The sequence below is a fragment of the Cucurbita pepo genome, chromosome 14, assembly GCF_057944985.1.
Source record: "Cucurbita pepo subsp. pepo isolate OVF chromosome 14, ASM5794498v1, whole genome shotgun sequence".
In the NCBI taxonomy this organism is placed as follows: Eukaryota; Viridiplantae; Streptophyta; class Magnoliopsida; order Cucurbitales; family Cucurbitaceae; genus Cucurbita; species Cucurbita pepo.
The window spans coordinates 6,008,021-6,025,172 of NC_141811.1; the positions used below are offsets into that span (position 1 = coordinate 6,008,021).

General features: G+C 35.8%; 2 protein-coding genes and 1 long non-coding RNA gene across 12 annotated transcripts; 2 read left to right on the plus strand and 1 right to left on the minus strand.

Annotated features, from left to right (window-relative positions):
* Positions 1–149: 149 nt before the first annotated feature.
* LOC111810235 (protein NETWORKED 2D) lies at positions 150–4,959 on the minus strand. Its single transcript, XM_087117374.1, has 2 exons — positions 4,818–4,959; positions 150–4,527 (listed from the first exon to the last, which is right to left on the minus strand). Exons 1-2 carry the CDS (start codon positions 4,909–4,911, stop codon positions 353–355), a joined length of 4,269 nt encoding a protein of 1,422 aa, XP_086973500.1. The 5' UTR covers positions 4,912–4,959; the 3' UTR covers positions 150–352.
* On the plus strand, positions 3,430–5,307 carry LOC147789393 (uncharacterized). Of its 2 annotated transcripts, none has more exons than XR_015411673.1 (3): positions 3,430–3,569; positions 3,697–3,939; positions 4,070–5,307. It is a non-coding gene; the product is annotated as an uncharacterized LOC147789393 (long non-coding RNA). The 2 variants fall into 2 exon arrangements; XR_015411672.1 differs by having other exon boundaries at positions 4,111–5,307.
* Positions 5,308–7,960: 2,653 nt separating this feature from the next.
* LOC111810327 (mechanosensitive ion channel protein 2, chloroplastic) lies at positions 7,961–16,252 on the plus strand. 9 transcript variants are annotated; one of them, XM_023697026.2, is made up of 14 exons: positions 7,961–8,106; positions 9,753–9,906; positions 10,021–10,080; positions 10,287–10,450; positions 12,354–12,477; positions 12,589–12,683; positions 12,798–12,911; positions 13,117–13,177; positions 13,687–13,836; positions 13,922–14,032; positions 14,197–14,364; positions 14,457–14,570; positions 14,806–14,862; positions 15,023–16,252. In XM_023697026.2, the coding sequence occupies exons 2-14, from the start codon at positions 9,829–9,831 to the stop codon at positions 15,941–15,943; spliced, it is 2,217 nt and encodes a 738-aa protein (XP_023552794.2). In that variant the 5' UTR covers positions 7,961–8,106; positions 9,753–9,828; the 3' UTR covers positions 15,944–16,252. The 9 variants fall into 9 exon arrangements, with proteins under 9 accessions (XP_023552794.2, XP_023552796.2, XP_023552801.2 ...); XM_023697028.2 differs by having other exon boundaries at positions 9,810–9,906; XM_023697031.2 differs by lacking the exon at positions 7,961–8,106 and adding an exon at positions 8,130–8,274 and having other exon boundaries at positions 9,810–9,906.
* The last annotated feature ends 900 nt before the right edge of the window (positions 16,253–17,152 follow it).

Sequence of the window (17,152 nt, forward strand, 5' to 3'; positions counted from 1 at the left end):
TAATTGTGTGAAGAACCAATCGCCATTTGCAGGTATATCTTCTGCAATTCTTATAGTGTGAACCAGTCTTGATTTACCAGTCTCTAGAATTTGAGTTTGGGTGGTGCTGTTCCTTAAAAGTTTGATAACCAATTTACCAAGATTCCAAATTGAAATAATAAAACTTCCCCCATCATTCACAACTGATATGTAGCACAGAATTAAAGGCATATGTTTTTTCCAAAATAGCTCACAAATGTCTACGAAAATCTCACTTCTGCCAAATAATACAGACCAAAAAAATCTGAAAAGTAGGACTAAACAGCACTCCAAGATTCCATCACAAAGAAATTAAGGTAGGTTCATACATAATTTACAGAGGAGTTCCTGTTCTCAAAGCATGATACTTCTTTTGCATTACAGGTGCCATCCCAGAGAAGATTGATTGCTTTTGCTTCTTCTGTTTGACGCCGAATATGAATGACCGTAGAGGAATTCTGTTTCGGCTCTCTGAGTGTCTCAGCTGTGGAGTTTCCTGTCCCTTTGATCCAGAAAGTTTGAACTCCTCGTTCAACTTTGACAGGTTGGTCTCTACCTTATGTTGAAGAGTTGCTATGTGATCTAAAGCTGCTTGCAATTCATCAGCAACTTTATTATTCTCCTGTTTCATATTCAAAACCTCCCCTTGAAACTTTGCAGCTTGATAGCTTGTGAATGTGAAATCGTCTTCCTCGGCACTCGCCTTCAATCCAGCTGTTATTTCTTCTTGGATGTTGCACAATGATGAAAATCTTGTCTGCAGCTCCTCCTTCAATGCTGCACTTTTATCTGACCAGACGGTAAGTTCAGTCTGTATCTCCCTCAGGTGTTTGTACAATGGCCGTGCTTCTGATTTCAAGGAGTACTTTCCAATGCCACTCTCATCCATCTTCTTTCCTTTTTCATGAAGTTTTGCAACTTCCAATTTTAGATCCTGTATCCTAGTTTCAAATTTCTGTATTTGATGGAAAGAAGTGCTGAAGTTCAACCAGAAATCTAAGTTCTCTTCCAAAAGTTCGTCAATCTTCATCCGGAGTCTTTCTTCAATCTCTGATGTAGTGGCTGGTTCTTGAACTAGAAGTTTGCTGAAGTCTAATCCTGATTCATGGGAGATTTCACGTGTCAGTACTTTGGACTGAGCTGGGTCGTCCCCTGTTATCATGGGTTTGACATTTTGATCATCCGATGTGCTTGAGGTTTTCTGGTTGTCTGAAGCACTAAAATCTAACGATGGTGTGCTTAGATCCATTGATTCCTTGCTTTCATAGAAACATTTCTGCAGAAGATTCAATTTATGGTGCAAGGATCTGATTTCTTGATCCTTCAATGCATTTGAAGTTTTTAACTCATGTAGCTGCTTTGATGTTTGAAGATGGTGATCACGATGTTTTTCATCCATTTCACTGAGCTTCTTCTTGGCATCCTTGAAATTTCGAAGAGTTGTAGTGTACTCTGTTAAGAGGGCTTTTTCTTTGCCTTCTATTCCACTCATGAACAACTGCTGCCAATTTGGCTCATCTACTTTATCCACTACTTTCTCTTCTTGTTCTGCTCGAACTGCCTCGAAAGTCTTCTTCTCTTCTTTGTTTTGCTCTTTCATCGCATCCTCTGTTTTCTCTGAAGGGTGTCCTAGATTTTCCTGTTTGTGGATTTCTTCAACTTGACTTGTCAGAGTACCATTTCCATCACCTTCTGAATACTTAGCCTTGGTTTGAACCACTTCTACTGGATTTCCAGCAGAACCATCACTGCCATTTTTCTGGGGATTATCCTCAGTATACACTGACAAGGCTAGAACGGTCCTGTCCTGGCTCTTGGTAGTGTTTTCTGGATAAGATTTCTCGCAACTACCTTCTGAACTCTGTGAAGTATCCTGGGTTTGAACAATTTCTACTTGACCTCTAGAAGTGACATTCACATCAGCTTCCTCACAACCATGCTCCGAATACTGTAAGTTAGCCTCGGTCTGAGCAACCATTTCAGGATTTCTAGCAGAACCATAAGCATCATTGTTATCGGGTTTGCCTTCAGTACTTAGTGACAAGGTTTGAACAATTACCTCTCGACTTTTGGAAGCAGCATCTGCATCGGATTGCTCGTTACTACCTTTTGAACTCTGTGATTTATCCCTTATATCAGCAACTTCTACTAGACTTCTAGAAGTGGCATCAACATCAAGTTTCTTAGAACTGCTTTCTAAATTTGGAGGATCCACCTGGGTTGGATCATCGTTCTCTTGATTTATGAGCTTACCACTTGCATCAGCTTTCTCAGATTTACCTTTGAAACTCTGTGATTCCTCTTCTTTAGAGGTTTGCATATTTGATGATTTCATTTCAATGTCTGGTTCTTTGTTTTGCCTCAAATCCGTTGGCTGACATGCTTCATCTGATCCCATTTGGTTTGGATCATCAGAACCCTCATGAGCTTTCAACTTTTCGTCGGGCCGGTTGAGCTCTGTATGTGCTCCATTTGCATCTTGGTTTAAACCAGGAACTTCCTCTAGTTGTTTGAGCTCTATACGTGCTCCACTTGTACCTTGCGTTACACCATGAAGTACGTCTGGCTGTTTGAGTTCTGTATGTGCTCCAATTGCATCTTGCTTTACACCAGGGAGTTCCTCTGGCTGTTTGAGTTCTGTATGTGCTCCAAGTGCACCTTGCTTTACACCAGGGAGTTCCTCTGGCTGTTTGAGTTCTGTATGTGCTCCAAGTGCACCTTGCTTTACACTAGGGAGTTCCTCTGGCTGTTTGAGTTCTGTATGTGCTCCAAGTGCACCTTGCTTTGCACCAGGGAGTTCCTCTGGCTGTTTGAGTTCTGTATGTGCTCCAAGTGCACCTTGCTTTACATCAGGGAGTTCCTCTGGCTGTTTGAGTTCTGTATGTGCTCCAAGTGCACCTTGCTTTACACTAGGGAGTTCCTCTGGCTGTTTGAGTTCTGTATGTGCTCCAAGTGCACCTTGCTTTACACCAGGGAGTTCCTCTGGCTGTTTGAGTTCTGTATGTGCTCCAAGTGCACCTTGCTTTACACCAGGGAGTTCCTCTGGCTGTTTGAGTTCTGGATGTGCTCCAAGTGCACCTTGCTTTACACCAGGGAGTTCCTCTGGCTCTTTGAGTTCTGTATGTGCTCCAATTACACCTTGCTTGACACCAGGGAGTTCCTCTGGCTGTTCGAGCTGCACCGTGCTTATTGAAGATTTTGGCTCAAGCTTCTCATCTTGCTGTATGGTAGGCAATTTAACAGAAAGATGATCTAGATTACAATGTACCTCAATAATTTGAGATTGGAAATTGCTTTTCTCATTCTCAATCTTTTTGTTCAGATTCTGAATCCCACCCAGTTTTTCCTCCATTTCTTTTAGCTTTTGTTGCAAATTGTTCTTTCCATCAATTATTGATGCCTTGTCATCTTCCAAGATTTGTATCTGTGTTTGGAGTTCATCGGTTTCTGATCTTAACTCCTTGATGAGAGCGGTCTGCGAAGACAACGCGATTTCTAAGCTGATCACCTTGTCTACAAGCTCATCAATCTTCTCTGCCATTTCTGTTATGGTAAGACATGTACTGGCCTCCAACTCCTTCTTGATTTGTTGGCGTAATTCCTCTGCTCTCTTTTTCTCTTCTGCTGCACTGTCAACTTCTTTATTCAATTGGTCAGGTACTTCTCTTTGCTGTGCAGGTTCGTTCTTCGCAAGCGACTTATCCTGGCTCGATTCTTCACCTTGAAGCCCACCTTTAAGAGAATCCAATCTCTCTCTCGCTTCTCCAACTCTTGTAGACTCTATTCTTGCTTCCTCAGCTGATCTCTCCTGTTTCTCCTGCAGCTGAGCCAATGATTCTTGGCAGGACTTTAAAGCCGCATTCGCCATCAAAGTACGGGCCTCGTTGTCCTCAATCAGCATTCCTTCACCATACTCATCTTGTAAGTTGAAAACTCTGTCTTGCATCTCTTTGATCTGATTCTCAATCTCCCAATACCTTGCAAGCGAGCCTTCATAAGAGCTCTTCACGAATTCCTTCTCAGTTTGCAGTGTCAAAATCTGTTTCTGCAGTTTGTCAATCTCATTGAGTGCCTCTTGTTTGCTCAAACCAGATTTGGCAACTGACGAAGCTGCAGTTCCCTGTTTCACATTCTTTTTGGACTTCAACTTCTTGGTCGCTGTTGTTAAGACAGTCTTCAAATCAACCGGATCCTTGGGGACTTGTGGGATGTTTCCTCTGGACATAGCAGGTTGCTTCTTAGGGAACTTAGGCATGGCTTCTTCATCTTCCTCATCCATTGAAAACTGAACTTGCTCAGGAAAAACCGAAGCGATCGTGTTGTTTGCGTTCTGCAGCTCAGTCGAAATGTGATCGTAGCGCTCAGCCAATGCTCTATAAGCTCTGTAAGATTCCTCCACAAAGTTTATCAGCTCTGGTCTCTTTTTATAATACATTTCAGCTCTCCTCGCAAATGAATCTCCATCTTCTTCTATCAGCTTCAAAGCATATTGGACCTTTTCCTCCATATCTGCAATTTCCAGAAACTCTCATTCCTCCATGATTTCTATTACCCAAACTAGAATCGATCTGGGTATTGATCTTGTTATCTAATTTAGCAAGGTTTCAGAACAAAGATCTTAGAACACCCCCACCTCGATCTTACCCAAGAGAAGTAAACCATACAATTCATTATGGAAATGAAATCACAGAGAAAATCAAGAAACCCCAGATGAACATTCAAGTTTCCAACCCAAAAACATTCAAGTTCTGATTGATGTTTTAGAAAGAAAAGGTAAAAGAGAAGGGAGTGGGATGAACCTATAAGATTTTGCTCCATCCATTTTGACTGCTTGGTTCTGATGTGGCTTGCCCACCACCATGAATAAGCATTGCTTGCAGCTCTCTGCAACATTGTCGATGGTTTCTGAGGGATTTTCCTATCCTAAATTGGCTTCTCTCTCTAATCTTCAAACCTCTCCCGAGTTTTTACTGTTGTGTTCTGTTCTGTTGTGTTCTTTGGGTTTGATTGTCATTCTCTCTCTAGGGGAAGAGAGAAGACATGGAATTGGCTGGAAACCCTTTGATGGAGCAGAAAACAATGGAAGAACAGAGACCCCTGTGGAGAAAGATGGGAGAGAATCAGAAAGAGAGAGAGAGAGAGAGAGAGAGAGAGACGAAGTTGAATGAAAATGGAATGTAGAAAGCAATCATCTCTCTTACTAAATATGAGATCATGGAGGAGAGGAAACTTCGCTACAATAACGTGTTTTTTAAATAACAATAATTAAAATAAAATCAATTTAAGATCTGTCCTCTCTGTCCCAAATTATTCTCACTTATTCTTCAAAGGAAATTATTTTTAGCCAAGGTTCTTCATTTATTTATATTTATTTCGTTTTAATTCAATCTTTATATACTTTTCTTTTTAATTTTGATAAATGTTAGGTAGGATATCTAATTTTCAACCTCAAAAAAGCAATACCTATTTCGGAGAATATTTATAGTTTTTGTTTAAATCTCCGAATATATTGTTGGTACTATTTATCTGATTATGTTAGGGATATTGGTGGGTTTTATTAAGTGGGTTATGATATTTTTTTAGGTTAAAACTCAATTGTTCGATAGCATTTTATTTTATTTTTATTTTTTACTCAAGCAACTCTCTGCAACTCTTCCTATAATGATTGGTTCAAGTTGTTTGAGTCGTTTATTAGAATATTTGTTTTTAATAAAAATTAGAATTAGTTATTTTTAAATATTTAATTAATATTTGTAATTCAATTTTAATATATACTTTGAAATTTTAAATTTTAAAAAATGTGTATTTTAAAATTACCATTTAACTTTTAGAAAAAACCATCAACTAATTTAAACTATAATTTATTTTTTTTTAAATATTAGGGGTTCGTTTAGAATTATAAGAATGACCAAAAAAAATAAATCATTAGTACTAAATTAGTTGTTTAGCTATAATTCTTTTTAATATTTTTTTATATCCAAACAAAAATGCACACGTGGCACTTTAACAATGCAGCCACTGCCAGCGTGGAATTTGCGGGACTCCCCTTTTTCTCTTGCCTTTTGAGTTATTAACCCTTTTTTTTTTTAATTTAAATTATTTGTTTTTATGGGCGTTGAATTCCAAGTGAAACCCTCTGGAAAGAAATAATAATAATAATTAAAAGAAAAAAAAAAGCTGTTAAAATGACACGGCGGTGTCGATTTTTCTGTCACCGACCTCTCAAAAAGCTAAAAACACGTCTTTGATTTATTTAATATTATTTTTAAATTACTTATGGTTTAAGAAAACAAATTTTCTTATGGTTTCTAAGAAGCTCCTTTGTCGGTTTCTGTTACGGGCGCCTCATCCGCATGAGGGTGCCCAAATCAAATCATATTTACAGGTATTTCCGTTATTTTTTGGATGTTCCTCGTCAAATGGGCGTTATTATTTTGTATATTTCTAAATACAAAATTAATTTTCCTATCTTAAATGATCTTCTCCTGTCTACTTTTTGTTCTTTTTAAAGTCAGGATAATGTACCGAGCTTCTGATCGACTTGAAAACATGATAAATTCTCGACTTTCGAAGAAGTAATCTAAGTCGAGGGGAAGGAGCGATTCATTTACTTCTCACACTTCTCCCACGTGCATACTAAATTATAATGTTGATATGGTTGTATCCTTAAACTTCAATTTGAACATTGAATACCTCATCAAAATTACAAAATTATTGTAATTGCTCTATTATTATATCTCTTTTAATGGACGGTTGAAGATATATATTATTATTATTTTTTTAAATTATAAAAGTTGTTCACACGAGATTTTTCAAAGAAAATTTGTTCGTGGAGTTGAATTAAATGGTTTATGCAAAGCTTGATACGATATTGATTCTCTTTTGAAAGTGCATGAGTGTTCTCGATGTTAAAGTTATGGAATAAGTTTTTTTTTTTTTTTAAGAAACGTTCAATCCTCCAATGGTTAGAATGTCGTGGATTCTCTCTAAGATCTTAATGTATAAACTACCATGGATGTGTGGCCGTTTTGGGCTTGGATGGACCTTGGGCCTCGTTCCATTTCCTTGAGTTTAATTGAACATGCCCCTAAATATCATGACCGAGTTGAATCATAGTAGTTTTTTCGATCAATACAATCATGATTGAGATATAGGTTAGGTCGTTTTTTCTTCAATTTTACTTTGGAAAATACGTCATTTTATTAATCTAAATTTCAATAATTTGTAATTTTGGGAAAATGTGTGAATATTTCAATTGTGGTTGAAAATTGAAAATTATATATATATTATATATATATATATAATAAAATATGTTTAAAAATTTGTTAATGTCAGTCAATAGTTGATAAGTAAGTACTTCAAAGAGTATCTACGTAATTCAATGTTTACTATTTCTTCGTACCCACTGGATTGAGATGCTTAATTCAAAGTTTGTAGCTATTAAATAAGATAATTACTAAAATATTGTTGAAGTCCATATCTCGATTTTGTGTCGTCTGATTAAAGCATGATTCAAAAATCAACTATTCATAAAAATTTCGTAACTCGAACATGATAACTGTCAATAGAGTCTTAAGAACTTCTAAAGAAGTGCACATTTCAGTTCGTGAATATACGATCGAGTTCAAGATGAAAAACATTTCTTCAATACAGATCATTCAATATCATTGCTCTCTATTTTTTAATGTATTTTTGAAACGTTATATTAACGTATTATTGAATTTTTTTATAAAAAGTTAAAAGGTGTTATTAATAATTTTTTTTTTTTTGATAAAACTCAAATATATTTTTGAAACAAAATATTTACTATTTATTTTTAAAAATTTATTAATATAAAAAATTTAGACATTTAAAATGGAAGAAATTATTAATATATATATATATATATATATATATATATATATATATATAAATAGAATTTAGCAGCCCAAAATCCATTTTGAAAAGTGGGTCCCATTCTTTTTCTTTTCCTTTCTTTTCTTCCCACCTACGCATGAACGTCTAAAAGAACAGAAGAAACAGAGACGGCGCCTCGATTGGAAGCTCTACAGCTTTGGGCATCAACAAAATTTGATTCCATTTCCCTAGGTAACATCTTAACCCTTCAATCCTGAATTTCCTGTTCTGCCAATCCTAACTTTGGCGTTCTTCTCTTGTTCTTTCTTTTTGCGTTTGTTTTCTTATTCCACCACCGTCCTCGTTATCATCGCGAGTTTTTAGATGTTCGTCGATTACTCAATTTGAGATCTATTGCAGGTTATAATCTGTATGTTTGGATTCTGCTCAAACGCTTGAAATTATGTTTCCTTTGTTCTACCGTTTGACTTTTTTTTTTTTTTTTTTTTTCTTTTTATTCAGAAGATACTGTTCGTAGAATTCTAATCCGCGATTGTGTCTTGATCTGAATGTTAGGGTTTGGAGAAAAAATGTTTTGGTTTTTGGTTGAGTTATTGCTTTTGTTTATTAATTCACTTTGTTCTTTTTTATTATCATGATGCTTAAATCGAGGATACATTAAGTTTCGTACTTCGGTTGGCGCTTTGTACGGGCTAATTTTTTTTCTCTCTTTGGTGAGAAACCGAGTTTTCATTGAGGAATGCTATAAAAAAGCCCGAAAATGAATTTCAATCCAAAGGAATGAACTGAAGCTGAGAATTACAAAATGACGATTTTTCCCCAAAAGACGCATTAAACTTCATTGTGTCTCCATCCTTCTGAAAAAATTATAGTATTCCTCTGAAGCCACTCGCCACGAGAACAATTCTGCCACAAGGCTCTTCCTTGATCACGAAATGGAAGGTTTATCACAATGTCCTCCAACATAGAGCAACAGGGTATAAACAAACTTAAAAATCTATCACGTGCCACATCAATCCCAAACACCTTAAAAATCTGACTCCTCAGGGTATAAGCAAACTGCAATCTCAAAAAAGATGATTGAGATCCTCCTCTTGTCGACGACAAATGACACGTCACTGCAAACGCAAAACTAAGGAAGAAAATTGCTAGTTGCAAACCTGGGTGTTTACTCTACCATGTAAGACTTGCTAAGCAATTAACCTCACTTTTTTTAGGGACTTCGACCTTCCAAAGAGAGAAAAAAGAAAAAGAAAAAAAAAGAACTGAGGCCTCTGACGGGGAGAAAGGAAACAAAGAATGAGGAAAAAGATTGACATGGGAATCCTTCTGATTGATTTGGAACCCAAACCTGAACATCCCTCCCACTAAAAAAAAAACCCTATGATTGAAGATGCTGGAAAGAAGTCCCACTACCTCCCAAGACTCACGATCACTCAAAGGACGATAAAACTGAGGTCACAAATATGACCTCTTTTACCCTGATGAGTTGGCAACTTGGCAGGACCACGCAATGTGAAATGTTTTTCTATTTTCTTGTTTTGCTGAAAATATTTAAAACCAGCATCCTCTACTTGTTCGATGTATGTGACAAAATAATTTGATAGCGTACAACTCTGTGTGTGCATGCCTGCACGTATACTGTTAGAAGTCGATGTTCATTGCCCAATTAACGAGCATATGTGGATTATGAACTCCTGTTTCACTTTATTGTGTTTCTTCTTTTAATCAATTTGGAAATAGTTTGCTGATGCAAGTTAGAGAACCAAGGTGTGGTACATAATTTAGATTCTTGACTATCAATTAATAGAAGTAGGTTCTACACCATTTATATTGCTTTCGTGATTCATGTATCAATTAAGCATGATTTGGTGCAGTTTTCAGCCGTCATTTGGCTGTGTAGAAGTCTCATTGTTCACTTTTCATCCTCCCAGCATTTTGTTAGTCTTAGCAATGGTTCTTGTTGGTTCTTTGCAACTGTCCTATCATCTGGGACCGTGGAAAAACCATTTGCTCGAAGAAAATCTTAAGGTACAGAGACCTTCTCCCCTGCCTCAAGACTATAAATATTTATTAGTCTCAGGTAAATATATGTGTTTCATTGTCTCTTTTTGTTCTTATCCAAAATTTAATTCTTCTTTTCAGTTTACCTCTCATAGCAATAACATACGGTTACTGAATGTAGCCAGTCCATCATCTCTTTTAGTAAGTTCTTTAAACACTTCAGTTTAATTTTTAAAATCAGAACATAAAAACCTTTTGTCCTTGGAGGTCATCAAGAATGCTTCCCTTATATCAAAATGGGATTGGATGATATCAATGTGTATTTGGGTGTGTATACTTGATGCACTGATTGCATATAGAAATTCTTGCCTTTAAGAGTAAATATTTGAGAATATTTCTTATTGCAGTTTCAGCAGAAGAACACTTGGAGCAGTCATTTATTTAGCTTGAAATACCCACCTAGTTACGTTGTGCCTTCTAGATACAATGCATTCAGGTGCCATTCGTCATTGATGACAAACCAACCACTGGATCCCCCTGGGATGAAGGCTGCTATAGTGGCGTTGACAAGGTGAGTTTTGTCTGGTTCATGTCACAATATTCAATGCCTCAAAAGTTTTCCCAGCTTTGACTTATGTAAGATTGTTCTTAGTGTCATAGGGAGAATAAGTATATTATCTTTATCCCTGTTTTCACGCCCATCCACTATTAAAATCAAAGCTACCACATTCATTATAAAAAAATCAACCCATCTGGATGCAGTTTACGTCAGTTTATTATTTTGTTCCCAAATGTTGGTTTGCGTTTCATTTGGCCCTGTTATGAAAAATCTATGTTGGTTAATGGCTATAATATGAAGGAAAATTTCATTAGAACTTTAGATGGATACATAATTGCTTACACGGGTGATGTTGGATAAATGTATTACAATTTACCTCTAATCTTGAGACAAGTTGAACTAAGGACAATATTAGAGCTTTGAGAAAATATTAAAATTGGGGATTTTGGATCAGCGGCATTTCTAAAAAATACTTGTTTGAGTCTAGCATCTGTGAAAATATTCTTTACATCATCCTTCCTTTGAATAATGCCCACACTATCTCCAGAAAACCGCTATTCCTTCGGCCTTCAAATGCCTGGCAAATTTTATTCTCTCGTTCTTGGCTTTTTGGTTTTTCACACATCTCTACCATCACACTAAAAAGAGATTATTCGAGGAGGCCGCCATGGCTAGCGATTTTGCGTTATTGGATTTATGAGAGGGAAATTGCAAAAATATTTCAAATTTGTATCTCGTGGTTATTAGGGGCATGCAAATTCTTGAATCTATATTTGACGGTTTTTAATATGCAACCCCATTATGTGGCCTCAATTTGAGGTTTATCTTGGACCTTGTGCTATGAACTATATTTTCCTTCTAGAGGTAAATTTTAACGCATAGTTAGCCAACCACACTAATAGTGTTGCAAATTAAGCAACTAGTGAGGCATCATATCTTTGTTGAAACATCGCATGCACATTTGATGGCCAGGACTAATATGGTGATTTGATTAAAAACTAGGAACTTGTGTGCTATCATGAAAACTCAAATAGAAAGTAGCCATTAATTTAGGGAGAAAATTTGTAGTTTAACCTCATATTTTTCTACTAATCAAATTAAGATGATTGAGCACTTTAGTTTTTCATGGCGTAACCATAATTTTAATGGTACATTCATTATCACTGTTCTACTGGTGTTGATTGACAAATTGCCATTTTTTTTACTAATATAAGGTATTTATTTCAATTTAGTTAGCGATATTTGTGGGCATGTAATCTTAAAGCTAAATATATATTTTGTCCCTGAATGTTGTGCTGTTTTCTATTTGTTACTTCAATCTTCTAAAAAAAGTTTGAATGCTATTCTTTATATATTAAGTTTTATCACTCAGTTCTTTCGTGTAGTACACGTTAAAAGAATGGCTCCAGTAAAATGTTGTGGGTTGTGTTATGTGAAGTGGATAATTTTTTTTCTCTTTGTATGTGGGGGAGTTCAATCAATAAAATTAAAGCATAGGGCAGTTTCATTTCAACTTGGTTAATAAAATATATTTTAATGTTCAATTATGACTTCTTTAGTAGATTTTAAGGTTTAGTGAGTCAGTAATGACTTGATAAAAAACCTTATCTTATGGTGGATGAAACTAGAATTTTGGAAAGGCTAGGGACAAAATTGAAGAGTGACACAAACATATAAAGCTATAACAGTATATATTTAGTTTAATCTTAAGTGAGATGTTCACTCTGGCATTTGCCTTGTAGACTCTTGAAATTAATTTAAATACATTTTTCATCTTTGAGTAATTAATAATATTTCCATTGTGGCAAAATATCCATCTCTTATATCATTCATTTTAGTTTCTACATGAGCTTGAAGATTGAAATTGATAGAATTTGAGCTCTACTGGTTTTTCACATTTGATCACATAACGCAGGTTTTGTAATGTATTAGGTGGTTGTCCTCCTCCAGTGGTTAAGATGGTTCCTGCAGTTAGTATTATGATATTTTCTGTATGGGGTATTGGACCATTTTTGCGTTATACAAGAAGCCTACTCCATGTATGTTGACTTAACTTTTGTCTCTTATGTCGCATTGGCATTGTTTTCTCATTTTTTTTTCTCTTTAATTGTATTCTTCTGTTTCCACATTGTCTGATAATTTTCCTGCAGAGTGATAGTAACTGGAAGAAAAGCCAGACATATAAAGTCATGACCTTGTATCTTCAACCATTATTGCTATGGACTGGAGCAACACTTATTTGCAGGTCCGTGATATATATTATTTTATATGTTGAGGCGTGGACTATTCTTCTCAGTTGTACTTTCAGAGATATTTTTCTCGCTAATTTAGTTTAATATTCCTGATCTTGCTTTTGCAGAGCTTTAGATCCAGTAGTTTTACCTACAGAGTCTAGCCAAGTTGTGAAGCAACGGGTGTTGAATTTTGTTAGGTCATTGTCCACTGTACTGGCCTTTGCGTATTGCTTATCTAGGTGAGTATATGAGATCTCGTCGTTTATAGTGCTCAATGAGTTTACCTCTATAGTAAAGAAATCTACCATAGCTATGAAAAAGATAATCTAGCCAGCAAGGATATGTTACCCTTACATGAGGCCTTTTGTTATGAATGTTAAAATACTTTAAATTCAATTTTATTAACACTTGCTTTCCTTTTCTTTTTTTTGGTTGATTGTGTAGCATGATTCAACAAGCACAGAAATTCTTCTCAGAGACTAGTGAATCCAGTGATGCGAGAAATGTATGTACATTGTAACATCACATTTTTAGTCTATGCGTAATAGATATCATGTTATTAGGTTTCTGATGGTTAATGAACGTTTCATGTGTAGATCATTTTATGATGACTTTGTTGTAAGCTCTGAGTTGTATGGTATGTGACATTATACTTGAAGCAAGGCACCATTTGATTATCTTTTCCACGTTTCTTGTACGATGCAATTCAGCACAAGCTATAGCTGATACATGACTATATTGCTTACTTTTACTTTGAAGACAATTTGAGTGGCATCCATTATCTTATTTATCTCAATATCAGAAAGAAATTGTTCAAATAGCTTTGCATTCCTGAAATTACAAACTTCAAGTACACACAATATATAGAGCTAGTGCTTTTCAGATAAACTTCGCGTTAATGTCATAGTATATGGGTTTCTGTATTCTTTATGATGCAATTCTCCCAGGAATTCATGTTTCATGCTTTTTTTTAAAACCATGGAAATGTGATATAAGTTCTATGCTTATGTGCAGATGGGCTTTCAATTTGCTTGGAAAGCTGTGTACTCTGCAGTATGGGTTGCTGCTCTCTCGTTGTTCATGGAGCTGTTAGGCTTTTCAACCCAAAAATGGCTTACAGCTGGAGGTCTTGGGACTGTGTTGCTGACATTAGCTGGCCGCGAGGTGCCTTTCAATTATTATGGTTTGTGTTTTCTGTTTCCTTGAAGTTTATTTTAACTAATTTTAGATTTGCTCTCGCTGTTCCTAGATTTTCACCAACTTTCTCTCAAGTGTAATGATTCATGCAACCCGTCCTTTCGTTGTAAATGAGTGGATCCAAACGAGGATTGAGGGCTATGAAGTTTCTGGAACTGTTGAGGTTTGATGAACATGTACCTTAAAATGTTGATGTCAAACAAGTAATTTGGCAAACTCTAGTCATCAACGTACACCAATGTCTTAATTTAGAAGTTTTAACGTATAGTTAGAAACATGTCTTATACGAACACGTTAGACATTTACTTCCATTTCAATCAAGTGCAGCATGTAGGGTGGTGGTCGCCAACGATCATTAGAGGTGAAGATCGTGAAGCAGTTCACATACCAAACCATAAGTTTACCATGAATGTCGTGAGAAATCTCAGTCAAAAAACTCACTGGCGGATTAAAACCCACCTAGCCATCAGCCATTTGGATGTCAGTAAAATCAATGTGAGAACATTTTATTATGATTTTTTATATGAATGTATGTATGTACATATGGGCGCATGTTGTATGGTGATCGTATGTTTATCTCTCTGCAGAATATTGTCGCAGACATGCGGAAAGTCTTGGCAAAGAACCCTCAGGTTGAACAACAGAGATTGCATAGAAGAGTTTTCTTGGAAAACGTGAATCCTGAAAATCAGGCCCTTTTGGTCAGTATTAGACATTATAGCTTGAATACTATTTTTCTTTCTGAAATTTTCAATTTTTTCCTCAATGTTTAAATAATTTAAATAACCTATAACATTATAGTTATAGGTTTTGTGATGGTTGTCGAGACAAACCGATAGGATTATGCATCATTTTTTAGAAAACGTCGTAAATCCTTGTTTGTTTAAATCCTCGTTCGTCGTAAATCCTAATTGATTTTTGTCCTATTTTTGCTAGATTTTGATATCTTGCTTTGTCAAGACTTCACATTTTGAAGAATACCTTTGTGTGAAGGTAAATTGAACTTTTCTGTTCTTTTTTTCTATATACTTTTCATTCTTCCAAAAGAAGTTTCAGCAATTCCATTGATCCATTTTATTGGTTTGGAGTTTGTCTGAATACATTCGAGTTCTGTGTCGTTTGTTTTCGATTAACTTGTGATCTGATGAATCAGGAAGCTATATTTTTGGATCTTCTTAGAGTCATTAGACATCACCGAGCTCGACTTGCGACACCAATCCGCACAGTGCAGAAGATGCATAGTGATTCAGACTTGGAAAGCATTCCATTTTCTGATTCAATATTTGGTCATGGTGGTGCGACTTTGAATCGCCGCATGCTGATGATTGAACCCCCCTACAAAATTTACGGAGATGATAGAAAGCAAAGCCATGGTAGGACATCACGCACAACAACTGGAGAACAAAACAGTAAGCCCATTGCACGGTCGTCGGGTGACAACAAGGCAGCTAAAGAGGCAACACCATCCGAAAGAAAGACGGAAGTAAAGACTGGAGAAGGACGAGACTCCGATACAAAAATACATTCCAAAGTTCCGATGTCGACCTCTGAAGATAAACCAAGCAGTGAATCGAAACATAAATCATCATCAAGGTCTGTGTCGAGTACGAATGGTATCGCTGATATGCCATCGTCTGATGCCAAAACAACTACATCAGATACTGATAATTCAATGCAAGATTCTGGCTCCTCCAAGAAATCCAAAAATAGCTCAGGGAGTAACAACAAGCAGAACTACAAGCCTATCCATTCTTCTGTTTCCTTTCAGGAAGATGTCAAGAAACCAGAAGGAACTACTTCATCAGCTTCACAGCCAAGGATAGAAGGTGATCAGACGACGAATCCATCAACAACAAAGCCCGGCGTAGAAGAGAATATAATCCTCGGCGTTGCTTTGGATGGCTCTAAGAGAACACTTCCTATCGACGACGACACGCCATCTTCCCCTCAAACGACGTTGGGAGCAAAAGATTTGGCTGCTGCATCCCTGAATGGGAACGGGGCGACTGGAGCAACAACTCCCGACAAGGAAACGAAACGGCAGTCTCCTCCTACCACATCTTCTATTGAATAATGAGACTAGTTTGATTCTTGAGTAAACAACTTCTATGACCGAGAAGTTCGGGGTGAGGCCCCGCCCCGTGAAGCCTGCATCTTCTCGAGTACTGTCAATGGAATTAGTGTAGAGCAGGAATGTACATTTGTGTAATTTTGACTCTTTCATCAGTGAATTCTGAAACAAGAACAAGGTGATTACTTCCCGGAGCAGAGGCCATTGATGAGTTTTCTTGATGTAGAGCTTTCTTTCTGTATATAAAACCTGATCTACAAATAAGTGTGGATTATATAATTATATAATTATATAATTTCCACTTCGTTCAAATTTGGTATTCTAATTTTTAAATTATTGTCATTTATGGATATTTTTATTAATTTAATTATAAATTTAGAATTACTTTTAATTAGTAATAAAATTAATTTTGCATATTTAACTTTTTTTTTTTCTTTCGAATTAAGCTCAAATAATCAATGCTTCCTTAAAAATAATAATTTATTACGTAGATAAAGCTTTGGAAGCCAAATAATAATAATAATAATAAAATAAATAAATAAATTGATAACAATACCCACGGTTAGTTTTAAAATTATACATACTTATTTAAATCACTCTTAAAAATAATTTTTAATTATTTTAAATCTAATTTTAAAAAATAGATATTAAAATCGATTGCAAATTTTAATTAAAATTTTGAAAATAAGTAAAATTTATTTTTATTAAAAATTTTGAATAAATGTGATACGTGAGAGGAAACACGAAGAGTAAGATTCGGATTACCTTGTTGATCGAATATCTCAAGACAAGAACATTGTTTGAGATTCGAATCACTCCACAAGCAAGGTCGATCATGTCTAGCTTGAATGATTCTTGTTGATCAAATATCTGAACGCAAGAACACTTGTTTGAGATTCGAATCACTCCACAAGCAAGATTGATCATGTCGAGTTTGAATGATTCTACATGCAATCTAAACTACATAGAATTGCAAAGAAACTTAGTCATTGGCTAAGAAAGCACAAATGCTTATTTTACTGTATTTTCCAAGTCTACTTACAAATACAACATACATGGCTTTATATAGTCTCAAAATGAAACTATTATAGGCGAGTTCTAACTTTCTTACTTTATGTCCATAATTAACCATTACGTAACTGTAACCTAAAATAAATAAAAGATCCTAAAATACATTAATGAAATACAATAACTCTAAATTGTAATCCACCC

Bases quoted from the DNA above. Each gene is read 5' to 3' on its own strand.
- LOC111810327 (XM_023697026.2), top strand. From the start codon at position 9,829: ATGGTTCTTGTTGGTTCTTTGCAACTGTCCTATCATCTGGGACCGTGG. The intron at 12,684-12,797 runs GTCCGTGATATA...TTGCTTTTGCAG, and splicing joins GGAGCAACACTTATTTGCAG to AGCTTTAGATCCAGTAGTTT. The intron at 14,365-14,456 runs GTGAGAACATTT...ATCTCTCTGCAG, and splicing joins TGGATGTCAGTAAAATCAAT to AATATTGTCGCAGACATGCG.
- LOC111810235 (XM_087117374.1), bottom strand. From the start codon at position 4,911: ATGTTGCAGAGAGCTGCAAGCAATGCTTATTCATGGTGGTGGGCAAGC. The intron at 4,528-4,817 runs GTTCATCCCACT...TGGAAATTGCAG, and splicing joins GATGGAGCAAAATCTTATAG to ATATGGAGGAAAAGGTCCAA.